The following is a 21,968-nucleotide window of genomic DNA, read 5'->3' as shown; positions in this document are numbered from 1 at the left end:
CTATAAACTAATTCAGGTGTCAGTGCCTCTGTTAAGAGTCTTCTTAAAATGTCACTTTTCTGCACTAAATGAATGGCCACTTTTCAAACCAGAATTTTTTTTTCCCCACTAAATATTTTTTAGTATTTTTTTAAATAAAATGTACAGCAATTGCTTGATACAAATGAATCACCCTCATTTTACCTCTCTTAGCTATGGCGATCTACATAAACTGCAATCAAAACAGCAACAAGGTGAAAGCTTTTGGGGTATTTAGCCCAAAGTTCATCTATCTGAATGGCCTCTAGTCACTGCCATGTCATTTATTTATGCATTCATCCTTAGTGGTGGACACATGTATATAATAATAAAATCCAAGCAAATTAGAACTGTCCAAAGTTGACTCCACCCATCCCCACTGAAATCACTGTTCTGCAAGATGATCCATGCAGGCAAGCCTCTGTGCCCAGGTGGATCTCCACTGACTTTGGTGGTGCTGTGTGAGAGCAAAGCCATTGCAGGAAGGAGATTTAAGACTCTCCCAACAACCTATTCAACCTAGTGAATTATGGCTTTGCAGCACAACTTGATAGTTAATACATCCAGAGTCCGACCAACCAATTAAGGAAGTGAGTTACAGATGCAATAACTGCACAAACATCCTGCATTCTGAAATTACACAGGGAAAATTAGCCCCCTATAGCCACAACAAAGAACATCTCCAAACAGATAAACCGAAGTTAAGGCTGAACTGCAAGGCATGTAAATGTACCCTATGGCCCACTTATTGGGTATATTCAGCACAGATTTCTGGGATTGGATCAATTTTCATTTAGCTTTTCAGTACCCATCTTTTTTGGAAATTGCACAGAATTCAAAATTACTCCAACTATGTTTCCCAAATGGATTCCATGGGACTTGCGTCAACAGAATTGTGGGAAAGCTGGGGTGGACATATCACTAGAAACGTATACCTTTTAGAAATGTGCATGAAGCTAGGTATCAAATCAGGCAAAGCTTCTCCATGAAAGGTAAGACATCCTTTAACAAGGAGTTTATTGTATCAATTTATTACCAATTTCTGAGCTTCAGTGCGTGACAACAAGCCCAAGGATACTAGAAATGAAGAAGCCAGTCTAAAAACTCTTTGGAAGACTAAGAATTTAATTCTATTTAAAATACTTGTTTTTAAAAATGTAAGTTTTGTGATCTGAATAAGATTCAATTCAATCCTTGCAAGAAAAGGTACACATTCAGGGAAGGGGGGAGAGAGATAACATTGTCATTGCTTATCAAAACAGATGGCCAGAGGTTTGCAGTGTCTCTCTCTAAAAAGAAACCCAAATATCAATCCACACCCAAACACAACGGATGAACTATTTCTTCAATTTAATTGATAAATAAGGTCTAGTTTACACATAAACACTGCTCAGGTTTACATAACATCAAACCTGAGCAAAACCTTGTAACAACACGCTTTAAATTGTTGATGTAAGTGTGTCCACGCAGGCGCTCACATCAGTTTAACTACATCAATTTAAAAATGGGTTTTAGTTAAATCAGTGCAACTTGATTGTACAGATGGGTCTCTCAACTGGGAGGAGATACTCTTCTAGCCAGGTGTAGATGGCACAAGTCTTTCTTGAGCACAGCTCCTATACGATTTTCTAAACCCACCCATTGATCTAGTCAGATCCCCAAGTTATGCCTTCAGCTTAACAATGGTGGTTGAATGCTCCCAATTCTAGAGATAGACACATTCTCCACCTTCACTTCCAGTTGTTTCTCCTAACCTACCAGCATCACCCCAATCTTGTCCAATGGAGCCTCAGCCAATTCCATGCCCCAATCACCACCACATGCTGGAGCAACTGAGAAACACTAAGCTGGTTGTCATCAGCAGATTGAAAGCACTGCTGCCCAAGTCTCCTCATTAACCTCCCTACTGATCCACTGAATATAAAGGACGATAAATTAGTATCCTATGCTACCCTGTGAGAGTGCCCGTGGAGTTGACAAGCAATTACCCAATACAACCCTTTGGGGCCTTTCAGCTATGAGAGAACAAAACCAGGTAACACCATACACTCCTGCCGAGACTGCAGACAAATCAGCAATGCCTCATGATCACCAGTATGGAGAGCAGTTGGTATATCTGCTATATCAGCAGTGACCCCTGATTGTTGTTAATCTCTAAGAAAACATCAACCAAACAAAAGCTGTACCAAACCCAGCTCTGTACCCAGACTGACAAGGGTTAAGATAATCAAACACAACCAGATGCTATGAGAACCAACGTGCCACAACCTTCTCAAAACCTTACTCCAAAAGGGAAGGCACCACACTGGACTATGGCTGCCTAGATTGTCTATGTCAAAAGATGATTTTTTTTTGAAGAAAGGAAGCATGCTAGCTTCCATGCTCTCCCTAACAGAGACACGGACTATCTCCAGCAATAACCAACTGTACTGACCTTCACCAGCCAGGAAGGACTTGATTCTGATACACAGATTGTGGCCTATTATTAGCTACAAGTCAAGGTTGCGATTTTCCTCAAATCAAACAAAACATTTTTTTCCCTGGGAAAATACCCATTAAGGTTTTGCAAAAAACACCACAAAGCAGAGGGCCCCAAGTGATTCTCTTTCAAAGCATATTATTTCCCCAAGTAAAAGAAGGAACATCTTGTCCAAGAAAAAACTTGTCCTTCTGTGAATAGAACAAACCAGCTCCCCTAGTGAGGTCTAACTCTTTTTTGTATCTGCCCTTACATACAGGTATACCTTTAGTAACTACTTGCTCTTTCAGTAACCAGTCTATTATGAAGTTTCAACCAGACCAACCCAAACATACTAAAAAAAAGTTAAGTTAATGCTGAGCTGGCTACATCACAGTCCAGGTTATAACAATGGTCAAAATTCTGTCTTCAACTGTCCTACGTTTTTACTTCCACAATTTCCCACCACTTCAGTGCAATGAACCTTGACACAAACTCCTTCACCAATGGAGGTCGAGGTAGAAATTTGGGTCTCAAAATGTAAACGCTAACAGAGAAGAATCATCAAGATCACCTTCCATCAGCCACGCTTCAGCTTCTTCTTGATATGGGCTCAACTTATGACATTTTTATTTGGGATCAGTTATGTTGCCTAAGCTTCACTGAATTATTTTTCAGCATTCTCTCTGTGTAGCTGCAGTTCTTCACTGTTGGTTAAATCAAGTCAGATTACCACTAAAACTGCAAGAGAAATGTCAGACTAAATTGTCATGTCCTTCTGAAATCTCCTTCAATTGTTTCTGCAAGTCTCATATCCATCAGTAGAGTACCATGTTATGAAAAAAAGATGGGCTATGTTTTGATCAGAGTCCACCTCACGCCTGGTGAAAATTTCAACACTGATAACATCTGAATACAAATATACAGAATCTTCTAAAGAGATTCCTTGGGGAGCCATGGCATCTATCCTCCTTTTTCAACAAACCAACCAACTCTGAAGTTAATGGTGATTTAAAGCATTTTTGACCTTCTATAAAGGGGATAGCTCAGTGGTTTGAGCTTGGCCTGCTAAACCCAGGGTTCTGAGTTCAATCCTTGAGGGGCCATTTAGGGATCTGGGGCAAAAATTGGGGATTGGTCCTGCTTTGAGCAGGGGGTTAGACTAGATGACCTCCTGAAGTCCCTTCCAACCCTGATATTCTATGAAAGTGCTTTTAGAACTGTGTTGTTTATTTCACAATGTGGTTTAAATAATAAGCTTTGTACCCATAAATCAGAAGTAGTTTAGGATCTTTATATCGGAGCAGTTCTCATTTTTTAAACTTTTATTTTTATTGTCTGAGCAAATGGCTGTCATAATTTCCTCTACACTCCTGGATAGCATCTTCACCAATTTAACATAATCTGTGGTTTTCTTTTTAGACATCAAATCAAGTTTTCCTAGTATGGATTCTTGAAACCATTCTCTCTTATGATTAGCCAACCATTTTTTCATTAATTTAAGTGCCGATTTTTGGTTTTTAGTTCTTCATTTAACTTGTACTCTTTCTTCACTTGCAGCATCGAGCAGTGGACCTGCAAGTTCAAATCTATCTAGTGGAGCAGGATGGATAAAAAAAAAAAAAATCAATGATTTAAAAAAAAAATTAGATTTAAATCAGGTTTTTATTTAATAATTATATTTTTCTCTTTAGAACCCCTGTATAAAATTAAAATTGAGATTATGACAAACTATGTTAAAGCCTACATTTACTATAATCTACTAAAATCATTAATGTAAACAAATAATATTCAAGCAGTACGTTTGCTGCCGAAGTCTCAAAAAAAGTCAAATTATAGAACTGGTGGGAGTCAGTGGCTAAGCACCTGGAACCAGAGTCAGCTGAAGTGCTAAGCCAGCTCTTGACAGCAGAAGCCTCCTCTTGTGCAGGTGCAGAGAGAGTTATTTTCTTTCATTTCAGTTTATTCAACTAATTCAATTAAATAACTAATTCATACAAAGTTGAAAAAACAATCGGGAGCTGAGAAAAAGCAAGGAAGTTTATTTTTCTCTTCCAATTTAGGACTAAAAATAAAGCGTGGAAAGATGAGATCTACTAGTTCTAAAATCTTTAAGGACATGGGGTCCAGAAACAATCAATTCATTTCACTAACTACAGCCACTTGTTTTGCTTAAGAACTCATTTTTATAAGAAGAACATGCTTTGATAAACGTATAAAAGAAAAGCATCAAACACATTTAAGGCCATTTTTATAAAAAAACCATTTTAAAATGCTGGTTTTGTGCATTTTAATTGAATTCTAATTTCCATCTAAATGCAGTTTGAAACAAGTGATAAGTAAAAAATTAAAACTCTGACTAAATGTATGTTAAGAAATATAATCATTTAAATAGTGTGTATAGATAATATATTCTCCTAGTTAGTAAAAAGTAATGCCAAATTATACTAAAGAGAATCAACTTTTTTTAAAAAAAATTTTTTAGGAAAATGAAATATAAATGCAAAACAAGATTAAAATTGATTATTTTAATAAAGCCACCCTGCAGCAGGATATATCCAAGATAAGTGCTTCATTTATTTCTTTAAGCTGATCATTTTGTGCTACAATTAAGGCAATGTTGTTAGAATGAAGAAGGTTGCAACTTATCAAGTTAACATCTTTGATTTTCAATTATTGTTATGGCATATCACCCATTGATTTTTGCCATTTGTTGGATGTTGAAGGTGAACAGAGACCGCTCTGAATTTACCTGGTATTGAATTGCTGCTGGAAGGCCTGGAGCAGAGACTTGCATTATCACATATCTATTTTAAAGTCTTACTTGCAAGATCACCAAACTTCTTCAAATCATTGTACTACGCTTCCACTTCAACAACAGTTTTATTCAATGCACATTTGTTCTTGAATAACCTAAAGAAACCTGTTTTTTCCCCATGTTTTGAGATGACCACAAATCTGTCCAATTCTACCACTTAACTTGACAATGTTTACATTTACTTTTAAAGCGTTAAAGATAATTACTTCCATCCACTCAAATCACTTGTTTCCCATTATTTCCTTCAACTTTGATTATGCTGAGTCACATAAATTCACATGCTGAAGTTTGACAATCAGTACGCACAATTATTGTTTTCACTATTAAATAGCAGCTTTCACATTTACTAGTTGGAATGAAATACCACCCCCCTAGTGCATTCAACTCTGCAAAGACTGAAAAATAAGATTAGCTGGCCAGCTTCATATAAAAACTACTTCATGTTATCAGACATCGCGCCGACCTTCCACAAGTTTCCCTGTTCTAGCAATTCAAGCCCTCTCAGGTTAAACTTTCCACTCTCCAATATCCAATGACAGTGGATTTCACCTTTAACCATGTCCCCTCCATTCACCAATCACTCCACCTATTTTCCCTCTCTAATGTATGTCATGTTCATGGAAACATTTCAGAGTGACATAAATTTTCAATAAATTTAAAAAAAATGGAGAAACCAACCACCACTAGATTGGTTTTTTTTTCAGAACAAAACCTCCCATAACAGTTATTACACAATGCTGCTCCCTTGATTACCACCGCCAAAACAAAGCCAAGTGAATGTGCGTAAGATATCTTCTAAAACAAAGTTAATTATTCTTTAACAAAACAAAAGAAAACAAAACAAAACAGTAGCTGGGAGTTTATGATTTAGTAAAGCAAGTATGACCTCACTGTTCAACGGGGGGTTTTGTAACTCCTAGTTTATGGTGCAAGTCAAGGACACCCAGAGCTCTGGATGGGCATCCATAGGTGAGGAGATCTTAGACCAAATTTAGATTAAAAAAAAGTAATTAGTAGAAGAAACCTGCACACATAAAAGAAGAATGTGACATGTAATCTGGCAAGTTAATTACTAGCAAAAGAGTTCCAAATCTTTAAAATGTGCAGGTTTTATTAGAATACTTCAAAATAAATCTGCAATGCAAAAAAGTTTAATTTCTGCTCTTCATAACTCAGAAAAATCCGATCAGTGGATGTCAAAAGAAGGTTAATAAAAGATTTAGTCACACTCACTCCCATGCTAGTGTCAGTTTTGGAAGCTGTTCGTTAATGCACGAGATCTTCTGAGGTTACCTTCTTTGAAGTTCACTGATCCATAACCAACGTCCAATTAATTTGCAGTAGCCTACGTGCAATGACTATTTGACTTTTCCTTCCTATACAAAAACACAGTAGGTAATATGACACTTTTTATTTTAAACAATGTTCTCCATACTACACATGAGTGAACACTCACCTTCAGGAATATATCACACTAATAACAGGCTTAATTTAAATGGTCTGAGCAAATATTTATATTTGTTTTATTATCACAAGATAAGGAATTTAACACTTTAAGCCTCTTATGCTGCAAAGATTTGAATCCGACTCAAAATGCATGTTCACAAAAAAAAATAGTTTAAGTTCTAACTGTACAAATTCTTCTTTATTCAATTTCCATGGAAGTCAAGCACTATGCAGAGGTTAAATTTGGGGAAGATTAAACAGACCTATAGATGTAGGAGGTTGAAAGAAAAAAAACAAATTGGAAATTATCCTACATACAAAAGTGGAAGAATTATGAAAATGTTGAAGACAACCAAAGGCCCTGATCTGCACGTGCTTATATACAACAAGAACATACATATGTAAGTAGTCCACTTGGCTTCAAAGGCACTGCTCACATGAGAAAAGCAAAGTGGACTAATTCAAATTGAAGTGATTTTAATCATGATTTAAATCATCAATTTTAATCTTGTTTTGCATTTGTACTTTTCAGTTATTTTCCTAAAGAAAAGTTGTTTCTCATTGGTTGGTACCCTTAAAACATGTTATCTTGCAATTAAATATACCCTTTTCCCCTAAATTTGTTGTTTTTTTTAAATATGTTGTTAACCAAAAGAATAATATATCTGTACTCATTTAAGTAATTCTATAGCTTAATTTAAAATTTATTCAGATTCTTAATTTTTACATTTTTATTATGTTAGAAAAACAGTGAACGATACTTTTTTATTTAGTAGATAATCTTTTACTTGTTGTTTGTGTCAAGTTCTATTTGGATGGAAATTCAAATTCAATTGAAAATACACAAAAACATTCTAAAATGGTGGGGGGGGGGGTTATAAGTTAAATAAGAGTGTCTTAAATGTGCTGGATACCTAAGAACAAAATGGTGTATCAGAAAGTTTATCAAAATAGTTTTTTAAAACAAACTGATTTATTAAATGTAGGCAATCTCATCTGTAGTTAGTGAATTGAACTGACTGTTTCTAGTCAACCTGTCCTTCAAGATTTTAGAACTAGTAGATCTCATCCTCTCATTCCTAGTTTTTATTCACAGATTGGAAGGGGAAAACAAGCTTTCCTGCTTTTTCACAACTCCCAACTGGTTTCTTATCCCAGAATGAACTGCTCAAACTGAACTAGCTGAATAAACTAAAATGAAGAAAATAGTCTCTCTCCATTTGCTGAAGAGGCTAATGCTGTCAAAAGCTGATTTATCACTTTAAGAAACTCCAGTCTGTAAGGCAGTAGAGCTTAGCCAGTGACTTCCATTAGTTCAGTGGTTTGACTTTCTTTAAAACTCGGCATAAAACACATACTGCTTTATTTAAAAAAAAACCCAAACATTAATTTAAATTATTTTTATGGATTATAATGAGTTTAGGCATTAGTATAGGTTGTACTAATTATACATGCGATTTAAAAAAAACTGTTTTAATAAAAAAAATCAGATTAAAAAAATTTTTTTTATCCACTGCAGAGAAAAATACTCAGGCACTTAAGGGTTTGCAGGAGCAAGGTCTTAATGTTTACAATACCACTCAAAACAACGGTTGGTACACTGTACCCCTGGAGGACTTTGTTAGATGACCTGTTCTACAAGGATGGATTGGCAATTAAGATATCAAATTACTTTTAGCTTATGAGCTTTTTGGGAGGGTGGATCATGTCTACATATATATTTGTACATCCCCTTTGCACAATGGATCCTCTGGACGTACAGTAATACATATATTAATGTTTTTAAAAATGTTATTCCTATTCAGTAGTTCCTGGTATGGAAATGCATCTCACGTAAGTGCCCATTGATGGCAAGAATTTCCAAGAGGCACCTGACAGTGAAAAATCTGTAGCTGTAGTGACGGACTGTTGGGCACAAAGTTTTACGAAAGATGAATATCCCTGTTTATTTTTTCTCAGATGCACAACCTGTGTTTAATCCCATCTCATATTGCTCTGATCTAGTATGAAAGCCTCTGAACTTTATAAACCTTATTACACAGTGCCACTATTTCATGATGTTTTAAAACAAGTATTCAACCAATACATTCATGGTATTTTCCCTAAATTAGATCTGAGAAGTGCAGAACTGCTAAATACTCTTTTGTTACCTGTTCTAGAAATGAGAAAACTATACCTCAAACCAGTTATTTCCAACCTTAAAAGCTATTTATCACTTAAATAAAAAAAGATAGATACTTAAATCTTAAAATGTTCTAATCTTCCCTTATAGTAGGTACCCAACTGGTCAATCAAAATGCACTTCAAGAAATGTTCAAGGTTTTTATTAACTCCACAGGAAAGTCCCAGGATGTGGGATTTTGTTTTTTAGATTCTTGATTAAACCAGCAGGGAGTCACATGAATTCCCTCTTTTTTCAAAGTTTCACATTCAACATTCCCTCCTCAAAATCTGTACGAAAACAAGGATCAAAATGAAAATGCTTCAGCATCTGCAATGGGCTGAGGCTTTCCAGAGGGAGGGATGAATTTCCAGCTGCCAGACTAAAGGACTGCTGAGTGAGATTAAATCCATAAATACCTTCTCCAAAGGCCGGGGCAGCTTTGATCAGGAAACTTTTAGCTGCTTCATTTTATAACCTTCACAAAGTAGCCAAATTTTAGCCTAAAATTTATTAAAAAAAGGTGATTTTATTTTAAAGAAATAAGAACGCATTCTGGACATGTTACTGAACCTGGAGAACTCCCTGATAAATTAAATATTTGGCATTTTAACTGAACTTACAACTCTGTGTTAGCTGGAAGGACGTGAGAGGAATGACAGGAAATAGAGTATCTTATTTATGAAAAACAATGATTTGGATGAAAGGAAAGGCCATAAGGGAGAATAAATAGCTAAATTTGGCAACTCCTACTTTTGGATGGCACTGGTAGAATCCACTGTCAAAGCCTTTAAGACCAAATCAAAAATCACTTCCAGGGATTGCTATGCATCCATTTGGTACAGAGGAATATGATGGGTGCCATCGCTCAAGTGACAAAGAACCTGTAGTCACCAGTCACACTGAGTATTCCCTTCCATATTCACACAGCAAAGCCCTATTATGAGTAAGGCTCTACCAAATTCACGGTCCATTTTGGTCAATTTCACGGTCATAGGATTTTAAAAATTGCAAATGTCATGATTTCAGAAATGTAAATCTGAAATTTCACAGTGTTGTAATTGTTGGGGTCCTGACCCAAAAAGTAGGTGTAGGGTGGTTGCAAGGTTATTGTAGGAGGGTTGCGGTACTGCTACCCTTACTTCTGTGCTGCTGCTGATGGCAGTGGTGCCTTCAAAGCTGGGCAGCCGGAGAGCGACGGCTGCTGGCTGGGAGCCCAGTTCTGAAGGCAGAGCCGCCGCCAGTAGCAGCACAGAAGTAAGGATGGCATGGTATATGGTATTGCCACCCTGACTTCTGCACTGGTGCTTGGTGCCTTCAGAGTTGGACCCTTGGTCAGCAGCCGCCACTCTCCAGCTGCCCAGCTCTGAAAGCAGGAGTGCAGAAGTCAGGGTTGCATGGTATGGTATTGCCACCCTGACTTCTGCACTGCTGCTGGTAGGACACCGCCTTCCGAACTGGGCGCCTGGCCAAAAGCCACCACTCTCTGGCTGCCCAGCTCTGAAGGCAGTGCAGAAATAAGGGTGGGAATACTGCAACCCCCCTAAAATAATCTTGCGACCTCCCTGCAACTCCCTTTTGGGTCAGGACCTGCAATTTGAGAAATGCTGGTCTCTGCCGTGAAATCTGTACAGTATCGGGTAAAAGCATATAAAAGACCACATTTCACAGAAGGAGACCAGATTTCACCATCCGTGACATGTTTTTCATGGCCTTGAATTTGGTAGGGCCCTAATTACGAGTATATAAAATCTACAATTCAACCACTAAATATTGCAATTTCTCCCCTACAGGCCAAATGCAAACCTGGAAATGCAGCTCATTTGAATCATTCTTCAATGCACATGAGAGGACCACCCATGGCCATGACTGACGCATTAGCCCTCCATCTTTCAAATGACACTTTCTCATCTTAAGGAGCTGATGGAAACATAGTTCAGGTGTGATTAATAGAAATCATAGAAAAACTGTCAAGCGCAGTTCTGTTTCTACAGATATTTCAGACTGACTCTCCTCAAGAGAGAAAAAAAAAAAAAAAGAAGCTTGCATTCCAAACAAAATTTCCAAATGAAAAGGTAGCATTCATCCCCAAAACTGACACTTACGCAGTCCCACATGCATCCCCATATTCACAACAGCCCCAAGAAGCCTAAACAGCTTTCATGAAAGTTCTACAGACACAAGAAATTTTGTTCTATCAGGCTAATGTACCTGAACTCTCTTCCCTCGCTATATCGCCTGGTTGATGTGGCACGCTGGGTTGCTGTCTCCAAAAGCAGCTTCTGAGTAAGCCTGCTGGATGGGGCTGAATCTCGGCTGGTTTCCTCTTCGGTGTCTTGGTCACACTTCCACTCCTCATCCTCATTAAGAGTAGGCAAATATCCAGGCAGTCCTTTACCTGTCCCAGATCCTGAGCTCTGATCACTATAAATTTTAGGACTTTCCCCACCTGTCCTTGTATATTCCAAATAAATATCTGACTTAAGGAACAAAGGATAGGTATTATCTTCGATCATACACTGAATCTCAGTTTGGGCCTGGTCAAACATGTCAGGATCAATTTGCAGTTTCATCACACAATCTTTTATGAAGCTTTTTGTGGCTGGTTTGATTTGCCGGGATACTATCCCATTATTGTCCAGAATGTATTTTTTGTAAATAGCTTTAGCCAATTTGAGCCTCTTTTCCTCATTGGAGACGCAGGGTTCTAGCTTCCTGAAGCCACTGCAGGCAAACCAGAAGTCCAGCAAATCTGCACAGTCCTCCTGCTTCAGGAAAGTCCTGAACAGATTTATCCCATCTTGATCATCCAACAAGGAGTGCAACGACTCAGCCCATTTCAGGTAGGGTGGAGTTGGAGAAGCACTCCCCTCAGGTTCATACCCCAAATCCAGATCAGAGCGCCTTGGTGTTGCTGTGGAAGTCTCATTTTTAATAACATCACTTTTACCAGAGTAGAAGCCATGGCTGATTGGCCTTGAATCTGTAGAAACTAGCTCACCCTCCTCACCAGGGACTGGTGGCCTTGGAGCATCTTCGGTAAAGCTTCCCCCAAGATCCAAAGGGAAGCCTTTCCCCTGGATATTCATTTTTATGGTGCCTGCTTGCACAGGAACAATGAGGGAACAGGCTTCGTCTCAAAACACCAGTATCAGTAGTTCCAGAGTGAATGTGTTTGTCCTGCTGAAACAAATGAGAACAACATTAAGAAATATTGCAGATAAAAATTCTAACACACATGCCTATTTTTAAGAGTACTCAAGTATTTCTAAGCTTCCTAATACTGAGGTAGCTAAACAAACTGATGACCAATCCTAGAAGAGGATTTATACAATTTCTTAAATAGGGGATTTTCTTGAATTTTTTAATGTGTATATTTGTATCCCAGACTTAAGTCATAAAATATACAGTATTTTTACATAGCTAACCACCAGGTAAATTCACATCTCCATAATAGTTTTGGAATTTCTTTCAGGGCATGTGAAAATATTCTGAAAAAACTTCCAATTAGCATTAAAATCAAGAACATAACTTAATCAAGCATGGACAACTTTCAATACAATCAACTGTCATTACACACTATGAAATTCCCCTCCAGTCCTGGAGACATTTTGACGGTGCCTTAGCACTTTTAACAGACAAGCATTTTGAGCATTCATTAGGTTAAGTTAACAATATACTTTAGTGAAATTAAAATCATAATGTACAGATAATCATAATACACTGTCATTCTCAGAATATTTTGCATTATTTCTCAATTACACTCCTGTAATAAATGAGCATAATGTAAAAATGGTGTGTATGGTACAGTATTACTAAATATACCATTATACTTCATGGAATGGAGGGTATTTATTGACATTTCATGTAAGTTAACAACCATTATTTGCTGCTGGCCCTGAGAACATGTCTAGTCACCACCTGACAATGAGAAATAATCAAACAATATTTTTAAAAGTAATCTGAATCAACATGGTGCAGAAGGTGTGTATTTATGGAGGCAGGAGTAGAAATGTACAACCTCTGGTACCTACTTTTGTAATAAAATCAATACAACTTAAATTCTTTAAAACACACTAACAAAAGTTTTGTGTTACAAAATAATACTGGTGAACTCAAAAACCTGAATGCTGTAAAGCTGCAGCTGTCTTACAAGTAACTTCTTTAGATGGACTAAAGAAAATATACCAAGGAAAATAATTATGAAATAAAAGCCTCTCAAAAAGCTCACCCCACATAAATGAATACATCTTTCAGAGAACTTTCCCACTTCTGTAGCTCCCAACTAAGCTGAAAAAATACAGCTAGAAGGTGCCAGAGCTGGCCTTCAAGACACCAAACAGTTTGTACCTCATCACAAAACAAAATAAAGTGGGAAACAATTAGGTTTTAATTCCTAGATAACTGTGTGTTTCAACTGTTTTTTGTGATCATGAAACCAAAAGATAGTTACTCACTACCACTACTGGATCAAAAACCATACAACATTCAGTTGCGGTTCTGAGGTTTGCCTTAACACCTGTAATTTAGTGTATTCTTATTTCATACTATGCCCCGTTTACAGTATATTTCTCTTCCATCACTAGAGCAATGAAATCATGGAAATAATCTGATCCTCACGATAAAGATTCCCAGCACCTAAACATCCAACATAACATTTTAACCTTTTCATTGAGTTGAACCTCACACTCCAAAACTGACACACGAGCCATTTTGCTCCCAGTTGCAAGCAAGGCTCCATTTCTCAAGCCCTAAGCAGCCCTGAGCATTTCAACTCCGGGGAAATGCTTGAAGGCACTTCTGTAAATCGCCATGCCTGGTGACTCTGGGCACAGGCTAGGTACATGGTGCCGAGACACATGCACAGTCTGAGGCCCCGATCCCGGCGGCTACGTGCTGTTCCGGCGCGGATCGAGGCCTTGGTGCCCAAACCCTGGATTTTCTCCCTATAATCCCTCCTAACTGGCCGGATAACGATCCTCCCCCGCGCTGCCAGGGGCTCCAGAGTGGGCTGCTCCTTCTCCCGGCTGCTGGCCAGTGCCCCGGGCTCGGAGGCTCCCGCAGCCCCGGGCCAGCCAGCCCGGCAGCTCGGTCGGGCGCTGCGGCACTGACAGGAACCATGGCTCCGCCTGAGCGAGCAGGACGCGGGGCCGGGACCCTCGCGGGGAGCCCGGGAGCCCGAGCCCCGCCGGCCCGGCCGCAGCCCAGCGCCCGCGGGCGGATCCCGCACGCCCGGCCCGCTCCCCCGCCAGCGGCCTAGCGCCGGCTCGGAGCCGGCCCGTCCCGGCGGCCCCACAATGCGGCGGCCTCCCCGGCTCGGCTCGGCCCGGCGGCCTCAGCGCAGCACGGCTGGGGCCTGGCTCCGGCCGCTCCCGTTCGCTCACCCGCTCGGAGCAGCCGCGGCGCGGGGCCCGGCCCATGCGGCTCAGCAGCGGCCAGAGGCCGCAGGCGGCGGCCGCGGGGAAGCAGCGCAAGGCGGGCGGCCCGGGACCCCCATGGCCGCAGCCGCTCGGTCTGGCGGCGACACGGAGAGCAGCGAGCCCCGCACGGCTCAGCCTGCGCCGCGGCTCCAGCCCAGCCGCTGCCGGGAGAGACCGGCTCCGCCGCGCCCCCCGCGCCTCCGCCCGGTACTGCGGGGAGCGCGCCGCGCCGGAGAGCCCGAGCCAGGGGGCGCAGGAGGGCCCCAGCCCCGCGGGCGGGCAGCGCCGCGCTGAGGCGGGGACAGGAGAGGCGAGAGCCAAACGCGGAGCCTCCAGAGCCGCTGACCGTGCCCTCCCTGCAGGCCGGGCTGCGCCTCCTGTCCCTTTCCCGCTGCAGGGAACGAAGCCGTTTCCAAATTTGGCAGCGGCGCTCTGCAGAGGCCAGCTCAGTTCCCCGGGTCATTTTGAAAAGAGGATATTTACCAACTTTGCAAGACAAACGCATAGAGCTGCTCCTTTCTGAACCGGGGTCCTGGACCGGCTAACCTTGCCGGGTTCTTCCAATAAACCACCCCGCACTCTGGTAACGTCGCCGCCCCAAGCCACTTTAAAAATTAAATACAAAGAGCTTATCCTCTTAGTCCTTGTAACCTCATCAGGCTCCAGTCAGAAAAGCCCCATCACTGCCTTCCCATTTGCTATGCTACAGGGACAGTTACCTCTGCAGCAGCTGCAAACTCCCTGTTTCTAATAAGGAACTGCCTCCAAAGCCAACCCTTTTCTCCCGCCTCCAACCCTAGGCCCTATGAGTAAGAAGGGACCGGGAAAGTGAAGGTCACATCATTAGAGGCCCAAGTTTGTACCTTTGCTCCAACAGCAAACATCCCTCTGGTGCACCTCTGTGGTTTGCCAGATGAAAGCCCTTGTCTACAGGGCTGGATTAAAGGCACAAAAGGCCACTACCTAGGGCTTTAGCTCCTGGAGTCATGTGATTACATCAAGAAAAGGAGGACTTATGGCACCTTAGAGACTAACAAATTTATTTGAGCATAAGCTTTTGTGAGCTACAGCGCACTTCAGCGGATGCATTCAGTGGAAAATACAGTGGGGAGATTTATTTTCCACCGAATGCATCTGATGAAGTGAGCTGTAGCTCATGAAAGCTTATGCTCAAATAATTTGGTAGTCTCTAAGGTGCCACAAGTACTCCTTTTCTTTTTGCGAATACAGACTAACACGGCTGCTACTCTGAAACCTGTGATTACATCAGAATCTCAGATGTCATAAACACAAAAAGTTAACTTCTAGTTCTACCTCCTGGTTTGGTAAAACAGTTTGTAAACAGGACGCAAGCATAACTGATATGGTGTTACCTGCCTGACTCTGCTGAGAGCCTGACCTAGTAACGCTGAGGAGGAGGAACTGCTCCATACACCATGTTATCTCTGAGACCCACTGCTCTGAGTGGCTTGGCCCACCCACCTCAGGTGCTGGGACAAGAACAGGGGAATCCCTGCTGCCACCTCTGCTCTTCCCAAAGGGAAGGGAAACCTGCTGCTGCTTCTAGGCATGGAGAAGTGGGCCCCATGCTGCTGCCTCTCTGGGGGCAGCATTGGAGGACCCCTGTCACTGCAAGTGGGGAGACAGGGCCTTATCTGGTGCCATTCCTAAAGGCCCAGATTGCCTTCACCCAGCCCAGCCCTTCTGGGGGACCTGACTAGAGTAACCACCTTTACTGGATAGAAATAAGGGAAAACTGTGAAAAATAAGGAACACCACTTTACTTTAAGGGACATTTTAGGAAAACACCATTTCCCTGAGCATATGTATTTTTCTCTCATGCACATTTCTACTGCCCTCAAGAATACCATGCAATTAGTATAAGCTTCAATGTCATGTGTAAAATGGTACTTATCAGTTTTAATACATTTCAGTACATGTTAAAATAAAGGAAGGGTGGTCCCCCTAGACCTGAGGAAGTCAGTTGGGTTGACTCAGCTGTCCGGCTTCACAAATGAGAGAGAAAAAGGCTGGGGGTTTGGATGGAGTAGATAAGGATCTCTTCCCCTATCCCCATAGCAGAGCCAGTTCTATGGCCCCAGTGGACAGCCTGGCTCCTGATTCCATCAACTCTAACCCCAACCACAATCGTTTTTTCTTTTATCCCCCCTTTTATTTTTATGATTGTTCCTACAATCTAAACTATCATAAAACTCAAAAAAAAACCCCAAACTCAACACAATCAATAGATTTAGGAGCCTGGGGATAGACCATTGAACGGGGGTGCCAGCTACCCACTGGGACTTCGGGGCTGGAATCTGCCAGGGAGATGGGAACCAGTTGGTGACAGGGGCCTGGCTCTCATCCAAGAGCACCACTACTCAACCCTGCTCTCTAGCCCTGCCCTGCTGCCAATCTGTGTAATCCATGCCCCCCTTAAGGAGTGTTACTGTGCCAGTGAATAGGAGGGGAAGCTGGCCTGTAAAGAGGCCTGGGAGGCACCAGACCCCTGCAGGAGCTAGCACACCCATGTGAATAACTATCACCACTGATGCCTATAAAGTGATATTAATAAGCAAAATCAATTGTTCAGCCCTTTCAGGATCCAGTGCTAGATACACCCCTCTCTCCATAACGACCACAACAAAGTTAGGGCAGACATGCTGCATGTCTTCCCTCCACCACCACCACCACCACCGCAACCTGCCTTATCAAGCTGCTGCTCCCAAGTGGGTCAAAATTCTCATACAGCCCCTTAGCACTCAGCCCCAATGCAGTACCCTGCTCAACATGCTGGGAATACTGGCAGAAATGAAGCAATCAGTAGCTGTGACTGGCCCAGGTTCTGTTCCCCTACTGAAAGGGGTACAAGTGATTTGACTGAAATGCTGGCTTCTTGGGTGGCTCAAATCCCAAGGGTGAGGGGGGTAAAATAGCTTGTTCTTTTTCTCCCATTTATTCTGAACAGAGTAACCCAAACCAGGAATAAACCCTTGGAAAGGTTCTGGCCAGAACAATGCCCAGGAAAGGCTCACTCTTCAGAGACTTCTCTGTCTGCAGAGCTGAATCTGGGAAAGGATGTCTTAGTTTGAAACTGAAATACTGGTATGGGTCCCAAAGTTCAGTAGGCAACAGGATTTAATGCCATGTATTTGCTTGAAAAATATTCCAAGCCTTACATTTGTGTCAGTGGATGAAGGGGTGTAGATACTTGCCTTAGGAGTCGCTCTTTTCAGGTCAAACAGCTAGAACTGGTTGAAAAAACATGATAGGTATTGTCTCTGATTTCCCTACTCAGTTGAAATAAATTCTGTAGCCAGAGTCAACATGTGAGCTCACCAAGAGGTGGCGCTATAGGGAATGCAATGTGAAAAAACAACCTGAATTATAACTCTGAGAAAGGCATGATAGGAACCAGGGCCTAGCTAGATATAGACTGTTTTTTAAAAACTATTGGTTAAACATATGTTACCACAGCTAAATTTGTAATGTTTCCAGGCTCAGGAAGAGTTCTGCACCATATTCTGCAAAAGTCCAGAATGGGAGCTCTGTGCCCATCACTCATGCGTGGGTGCTGAGGGTATTAGCTAAAGTCTCTGCTGGTTACCGTGTGCTCATGGCTGAATTAGGGTTACCAGGCATCAGGTTTTCAACTGGAACATCTGGTTGTAAAGGGACCCTGGTGGCTCTGGTCAGCACTGCCAATTAGGTCGTTAAAAGTCCGGTCAACAGCACAGTGGGAGGTCAAGGCTAATCAGGCTCCCTGTCTGCCCTAGGTGCGCATGGCTCCTGGAAGTGGCCACAAGGTCCCTGAAGCCCCTGGGCAGCCAGAGAGGCTCCATGCGCTGCCCTCATGCCCGCAGATGTCACCCCCACAGCTCCCACTGGTCATGGTTCCCAGCCAATGGGAGCTGTGGGGGCAGAACCTGTGAACATGAGGGCAACATGTGGAGCCTCCCTGGATGCCCATGGACCTTAGGGATCTGGTGGCTGCTTCCTGGGAGCCGCGGTAAACACCGCTGGGATTCTGAACCCTGATCCCCCTCCCGCACCCCAACCCGATGAAAGTGAGAGAGGGAGGGGGAGAGTGAGCATGGAGGGAGGGGAGGATGGAGCATGTGAGGGCGGGGCCTTGGAGAAGGGGTGGGGCAGGTGTGTTTGGTTTGGTGCCTTTAGAAAGCTGGCAACCCTAGGGTGAATAAAGCTTTTCCTGCTTAAAATGCGACTCTTCTCTGAAAAGTGACTATCCAAAAGTCACATTCTGACTCTGCAAACCAGCTGGCAGCACTGAAATGTGCCCAGACAAACCCAAAAGTTCAAAAATCCTGTGATAGCACCCCCAAAATCATGAGTGGTTTAGAAACAGAGAGATTTGATGCGTAGGGTCTGTTTTCTGATGTTTGAATTCCCCAGAGGAATCGCCCCTTTGTGTGTATGCACATGTGTGTGCCTGGGAGTGCACATGTATAGGTATGTGTAGGGATAAGTGTGCATGCATGCGTGTGTGTGTGCGTGCTCAGGCACATTTCAGGGAATGTAACCTGAAATATAAGAACTACACCCATGGGCAGGCCCCTCATCCAGCATTTCTCACTGGCAGGAAGGGACCTTCTTGAGCAGATACCCTACACCTTTCCCTGCTCTCTTCCAGGGACTTTCAGCAGCTCTTTCCCCCGAGAACTGCCCCCCACTTCTTCTCTACCCAGAGAAGTTTCCCTTTCCCAAGCTTGCTCCCCACCAGGCCACTGGCCCTGTTCAGCTCTCCCTTCTGCTCCCCATCCCAAGCCTTGCAGTTATTGCCTTCCCACCAATGGACTCAGTTCCCTTTCCAGCACTCTCCCTCCTATGGACAGCATTTCTGGTCCCTGTCCAGCTGCCTCACAGGACAGTGCCCCTGCTTCCTCTGCTTTCAGGAGATGAAGAGATGCAAAGGGATGGAGTGCATAAATGTGGTGTTTAGGGCAACTGCCCGTGTGCCAGTCAGTGTAAGTTACATAATTAGCTAATTTGCATGTAACGATGGGAAAAAAAGAATGGAAAAACTGATATGGGATTAAATTGATAAAGAATTACAGGATAGGAATAGAATTAATGCCCGGCAACATGGCTTTAACAAAACTAGGTCTTGTCTAACAACTCTGATTTCATTCTTTGATAAGCTATTACAAGTTTGGATGATAAAGGTAACTACATCGATGCAAATAACTTAGACTTGTGTAAGGCATTTGACTTAGCATCACATTGCATTCTGGTTTTAAAAGTATACAATATCAGTAAGCACGTGTTAGACAGATTAAGAACTGGCAGCTAACTGACAGAGCTCAAAAAGTAGTTGTGAAAAGGTTCAGCATGCAATGTGGGTGTTGATAGCTGGGTTTGACAGGGGTCAGTACTAGACCTGATGCTGTTCCACTTTTCATCTATGATCTGGAAATAAATACGAAATCACTGCTGATCAAGTTTGCATATGACATAAAGATTGGCAGTGTGGAAAATAACGAGGAGGATCTGGAGGGATTTGGATCACATTTTAAAATGCGGTTGAAAAATTGCAGGAGAGCTGGAGAAAATGCCTTACAGTGAAAGCTTGTCAAAAAGAAGATTGAAAGAGGACTTGATTACAGTGTATAAGAACCTTTGTGGGGAGATGGGATAGGGTGTGTACACCACAAAAGCCCTGAAGGGCTTTATGTGAGCCTGAGAGGCCAATTAACATACCTGGCAGCACCTGCAAGACAGAGAAAGCCAGGCTGAATCCATATTGAAGCCCAGCTGGGGAGGGGGTGGGTTGTGATTATAAAACCTGGAAGTTTGTAACAGAAAGGGGCTGTGCTAATGTCTGACCTCCAAGTGAAGTCACTCTGGAAACTGAAGAAGAGTCTATTAGAAAGGAGGAGAAACAAAAAATAAAAGAGTAGAAGCAGATGACGATATTGGCAAAAAAGCAAAGCTCAGAAAGGAAATAAACCAAAGTATTATAACTGTAAGATCCCTAGCCAAGCCAAAGAAATAAAAGACAGCGATGTTAACCCTGTCAAAGTAGCTGACTGGATTGGAAAAAAGCATAGAGAATACAGTAAAAGCCAGTAGGTTGCACCATGCAATTCTTTTAGTTGAATATAAAAATAAAGAGAAAGCTGATAAACTGCTAACAATGAAAATACTAGAGAAAGTTAAAATAAAGTTGCCAGCTACCAAAGTATTTGACTGAAACAAAGGGGGTAGTTGATGGACTGCCATTAGAACTGTCCAATGATGAGAGAACAAAAAGCATAGGAGAAAATAAATTGTTAGTAAATCGGTGACTACAGTAATTAGTAAATGAGGAAGAGAAAGCAAGCTATCAGCAGCAGAGCTGATTACATGTAAGGAGGGATGCTGAGAAAGTATACCATCTCCCCCTGCCCCCACTCAGGTGTTGTAAGTACCAATGATATGGGCATGTAGGAGCCGTTTGTAAAGGGAAAACAAGATGCTGTAACTGTGTGGGAGAGCATTCCTGTGAACATTTAATAGAAAAGGATAGAGATCAAATATAGCAACTGCAGTAGTCATCTTACAGCGGGTGTATTGCACAAGGCAAGCTAAAGAGATAAAGAATATTAACAACATATCTTATGCTACAGCTGTAAGGAGACTCTAAAAGCATCAGGTGAAGAAGGAAGAGAAAATCAGCACAGAAAAAAGAGGAACTTTGGATAGAGCCTCACCCTATAAAAATACGATAAACACTGCGAAAGGATGATCTACTAGTAGTAAAATAAAAGTTTATCACATTTATGATAGAAGTAATAAATTGCACATCACAAATGGGGGAAAAAATAAGCAAACATGCAAATTATAGCAATGGGAGCCAAAAATACCTGTATGTTCGCAATCTGGCAATGGACTGTATTCATGTGGTTTTGAGTGAGGTTAATGGTAAAATATGACTAGTATGGGAATCTCAACCTTTTGTTGGAGTGCACAGAGTTTGATAGCATGTGGTCAAGAACTAAAAGCAAATATCCTGGAAATGAAAACTAAACCAAATGTCATATGTATCCAGGAAACATGGTTGTTTGAAAAGCTTGCTTTTAAAATTCCAGGGTATGTCGCCTTTAGGCAAGACCAAAAACCAGGAAGAGGTTTGTAGTTTTGCAAGGGAAAGATTAAACTACATAGCAGCAGTGCTCTCCAACCTTTTTAGGCCCAAGATCACTTTTTGAATTTAAGGGCAACCCAGGATCTACCTCTTTCCCCCAGGCCCTGTCCCGCTCACTCCATCCCCCCCTCTGTTGCTCGCTCTCCCCACCCTCACGGGGCTGGAGCAGGAGTTTAGGGTTGGGGAGGGGTGCAGGCTCAGGTTGGGGCCTACGGGTTTGCAGTATGGGATGGGGTTCCAGGCTGAAGGGTGCAAGCTCTGGGAGGGAGTTTGGTTGCAGGAGGGGGCTCTGGGCGGGGGCAGAGTGTTGTGGTGCAGAAGGGGATATGGGGTGCTGGCTCTGGGAGGGGGCTCAGAGCTGGGGCAGGGGCTTGGGGTGCAGAAGGGGGTTGGGGTGAGGGTTCCCACCGGGCAGCACTCACTTCAGGTGGCTCCTGGTCAGTGGTGCAGCGGGGCTAAGACAGGTTCCCTGCCTGCCCTGGCCCCACACCACTCCTGGAGGG

The 21,968-nt window shown here is 42.3% G+C and overlaps 1 protein-coding gene across 12 annotated transcripts in view; it reads right to left on the bottom strand.

Annotated features, from left to right (window-relative positions):
* Positions 1–21,968, bottom strand: part of AXIN1 (axin 1) — a 181,531-nt gene that overhangs the window by 153,295 nt on the left and 6,268 nt on the right. For 3 of the 12 annotated variants that reach the window (XM_038418523.2, XM_038418532.2, XM_043493324.1), the window contains exons 1-2: positions 14,286–14,424; positions 11,113–12,081 (exon numbers count right to left, since the gene is read on the bottom strand). In XM_038418523.2, the coding sequence (XP_038274451.1) occupies positions 11,113–11,990 (878 nt within the window). In that variant the 5' untranslated portion in view covers positions 11,991–12,081; positions 14,286–14,424. Of the gene's footprint in view, positions 1–11,112; positions 12,085–13,132; positions 13,253–14,285; positions 14,436–14,804; positions 15,074–21,968 lie in introns of those variants that run through there. The other 9 variants (XM_038418524.2, XM_043493321.1, XM_038418527.2 and 6 more) reach the window with 8 other exon arrangements.

Source organism: Dermochelys coriacea, chromosome 10, assembly GCF_009764565.3.
Source record: "Dermochelys coriacea isolate rDerCor1 chromosome 10, rDerCor1.pri.v4, whole genome shotgun sequence".
Classification (NCBI taxonomy): domain Eukaryota; kingdom Metazoa; phylum Chordata; order Testudines; family Dermochelyidae; genus Dermochelys; species Dermochelys coriacea.
This window is presented reverse-complemented; position numbering and strand designations above follow the sequence as displayed.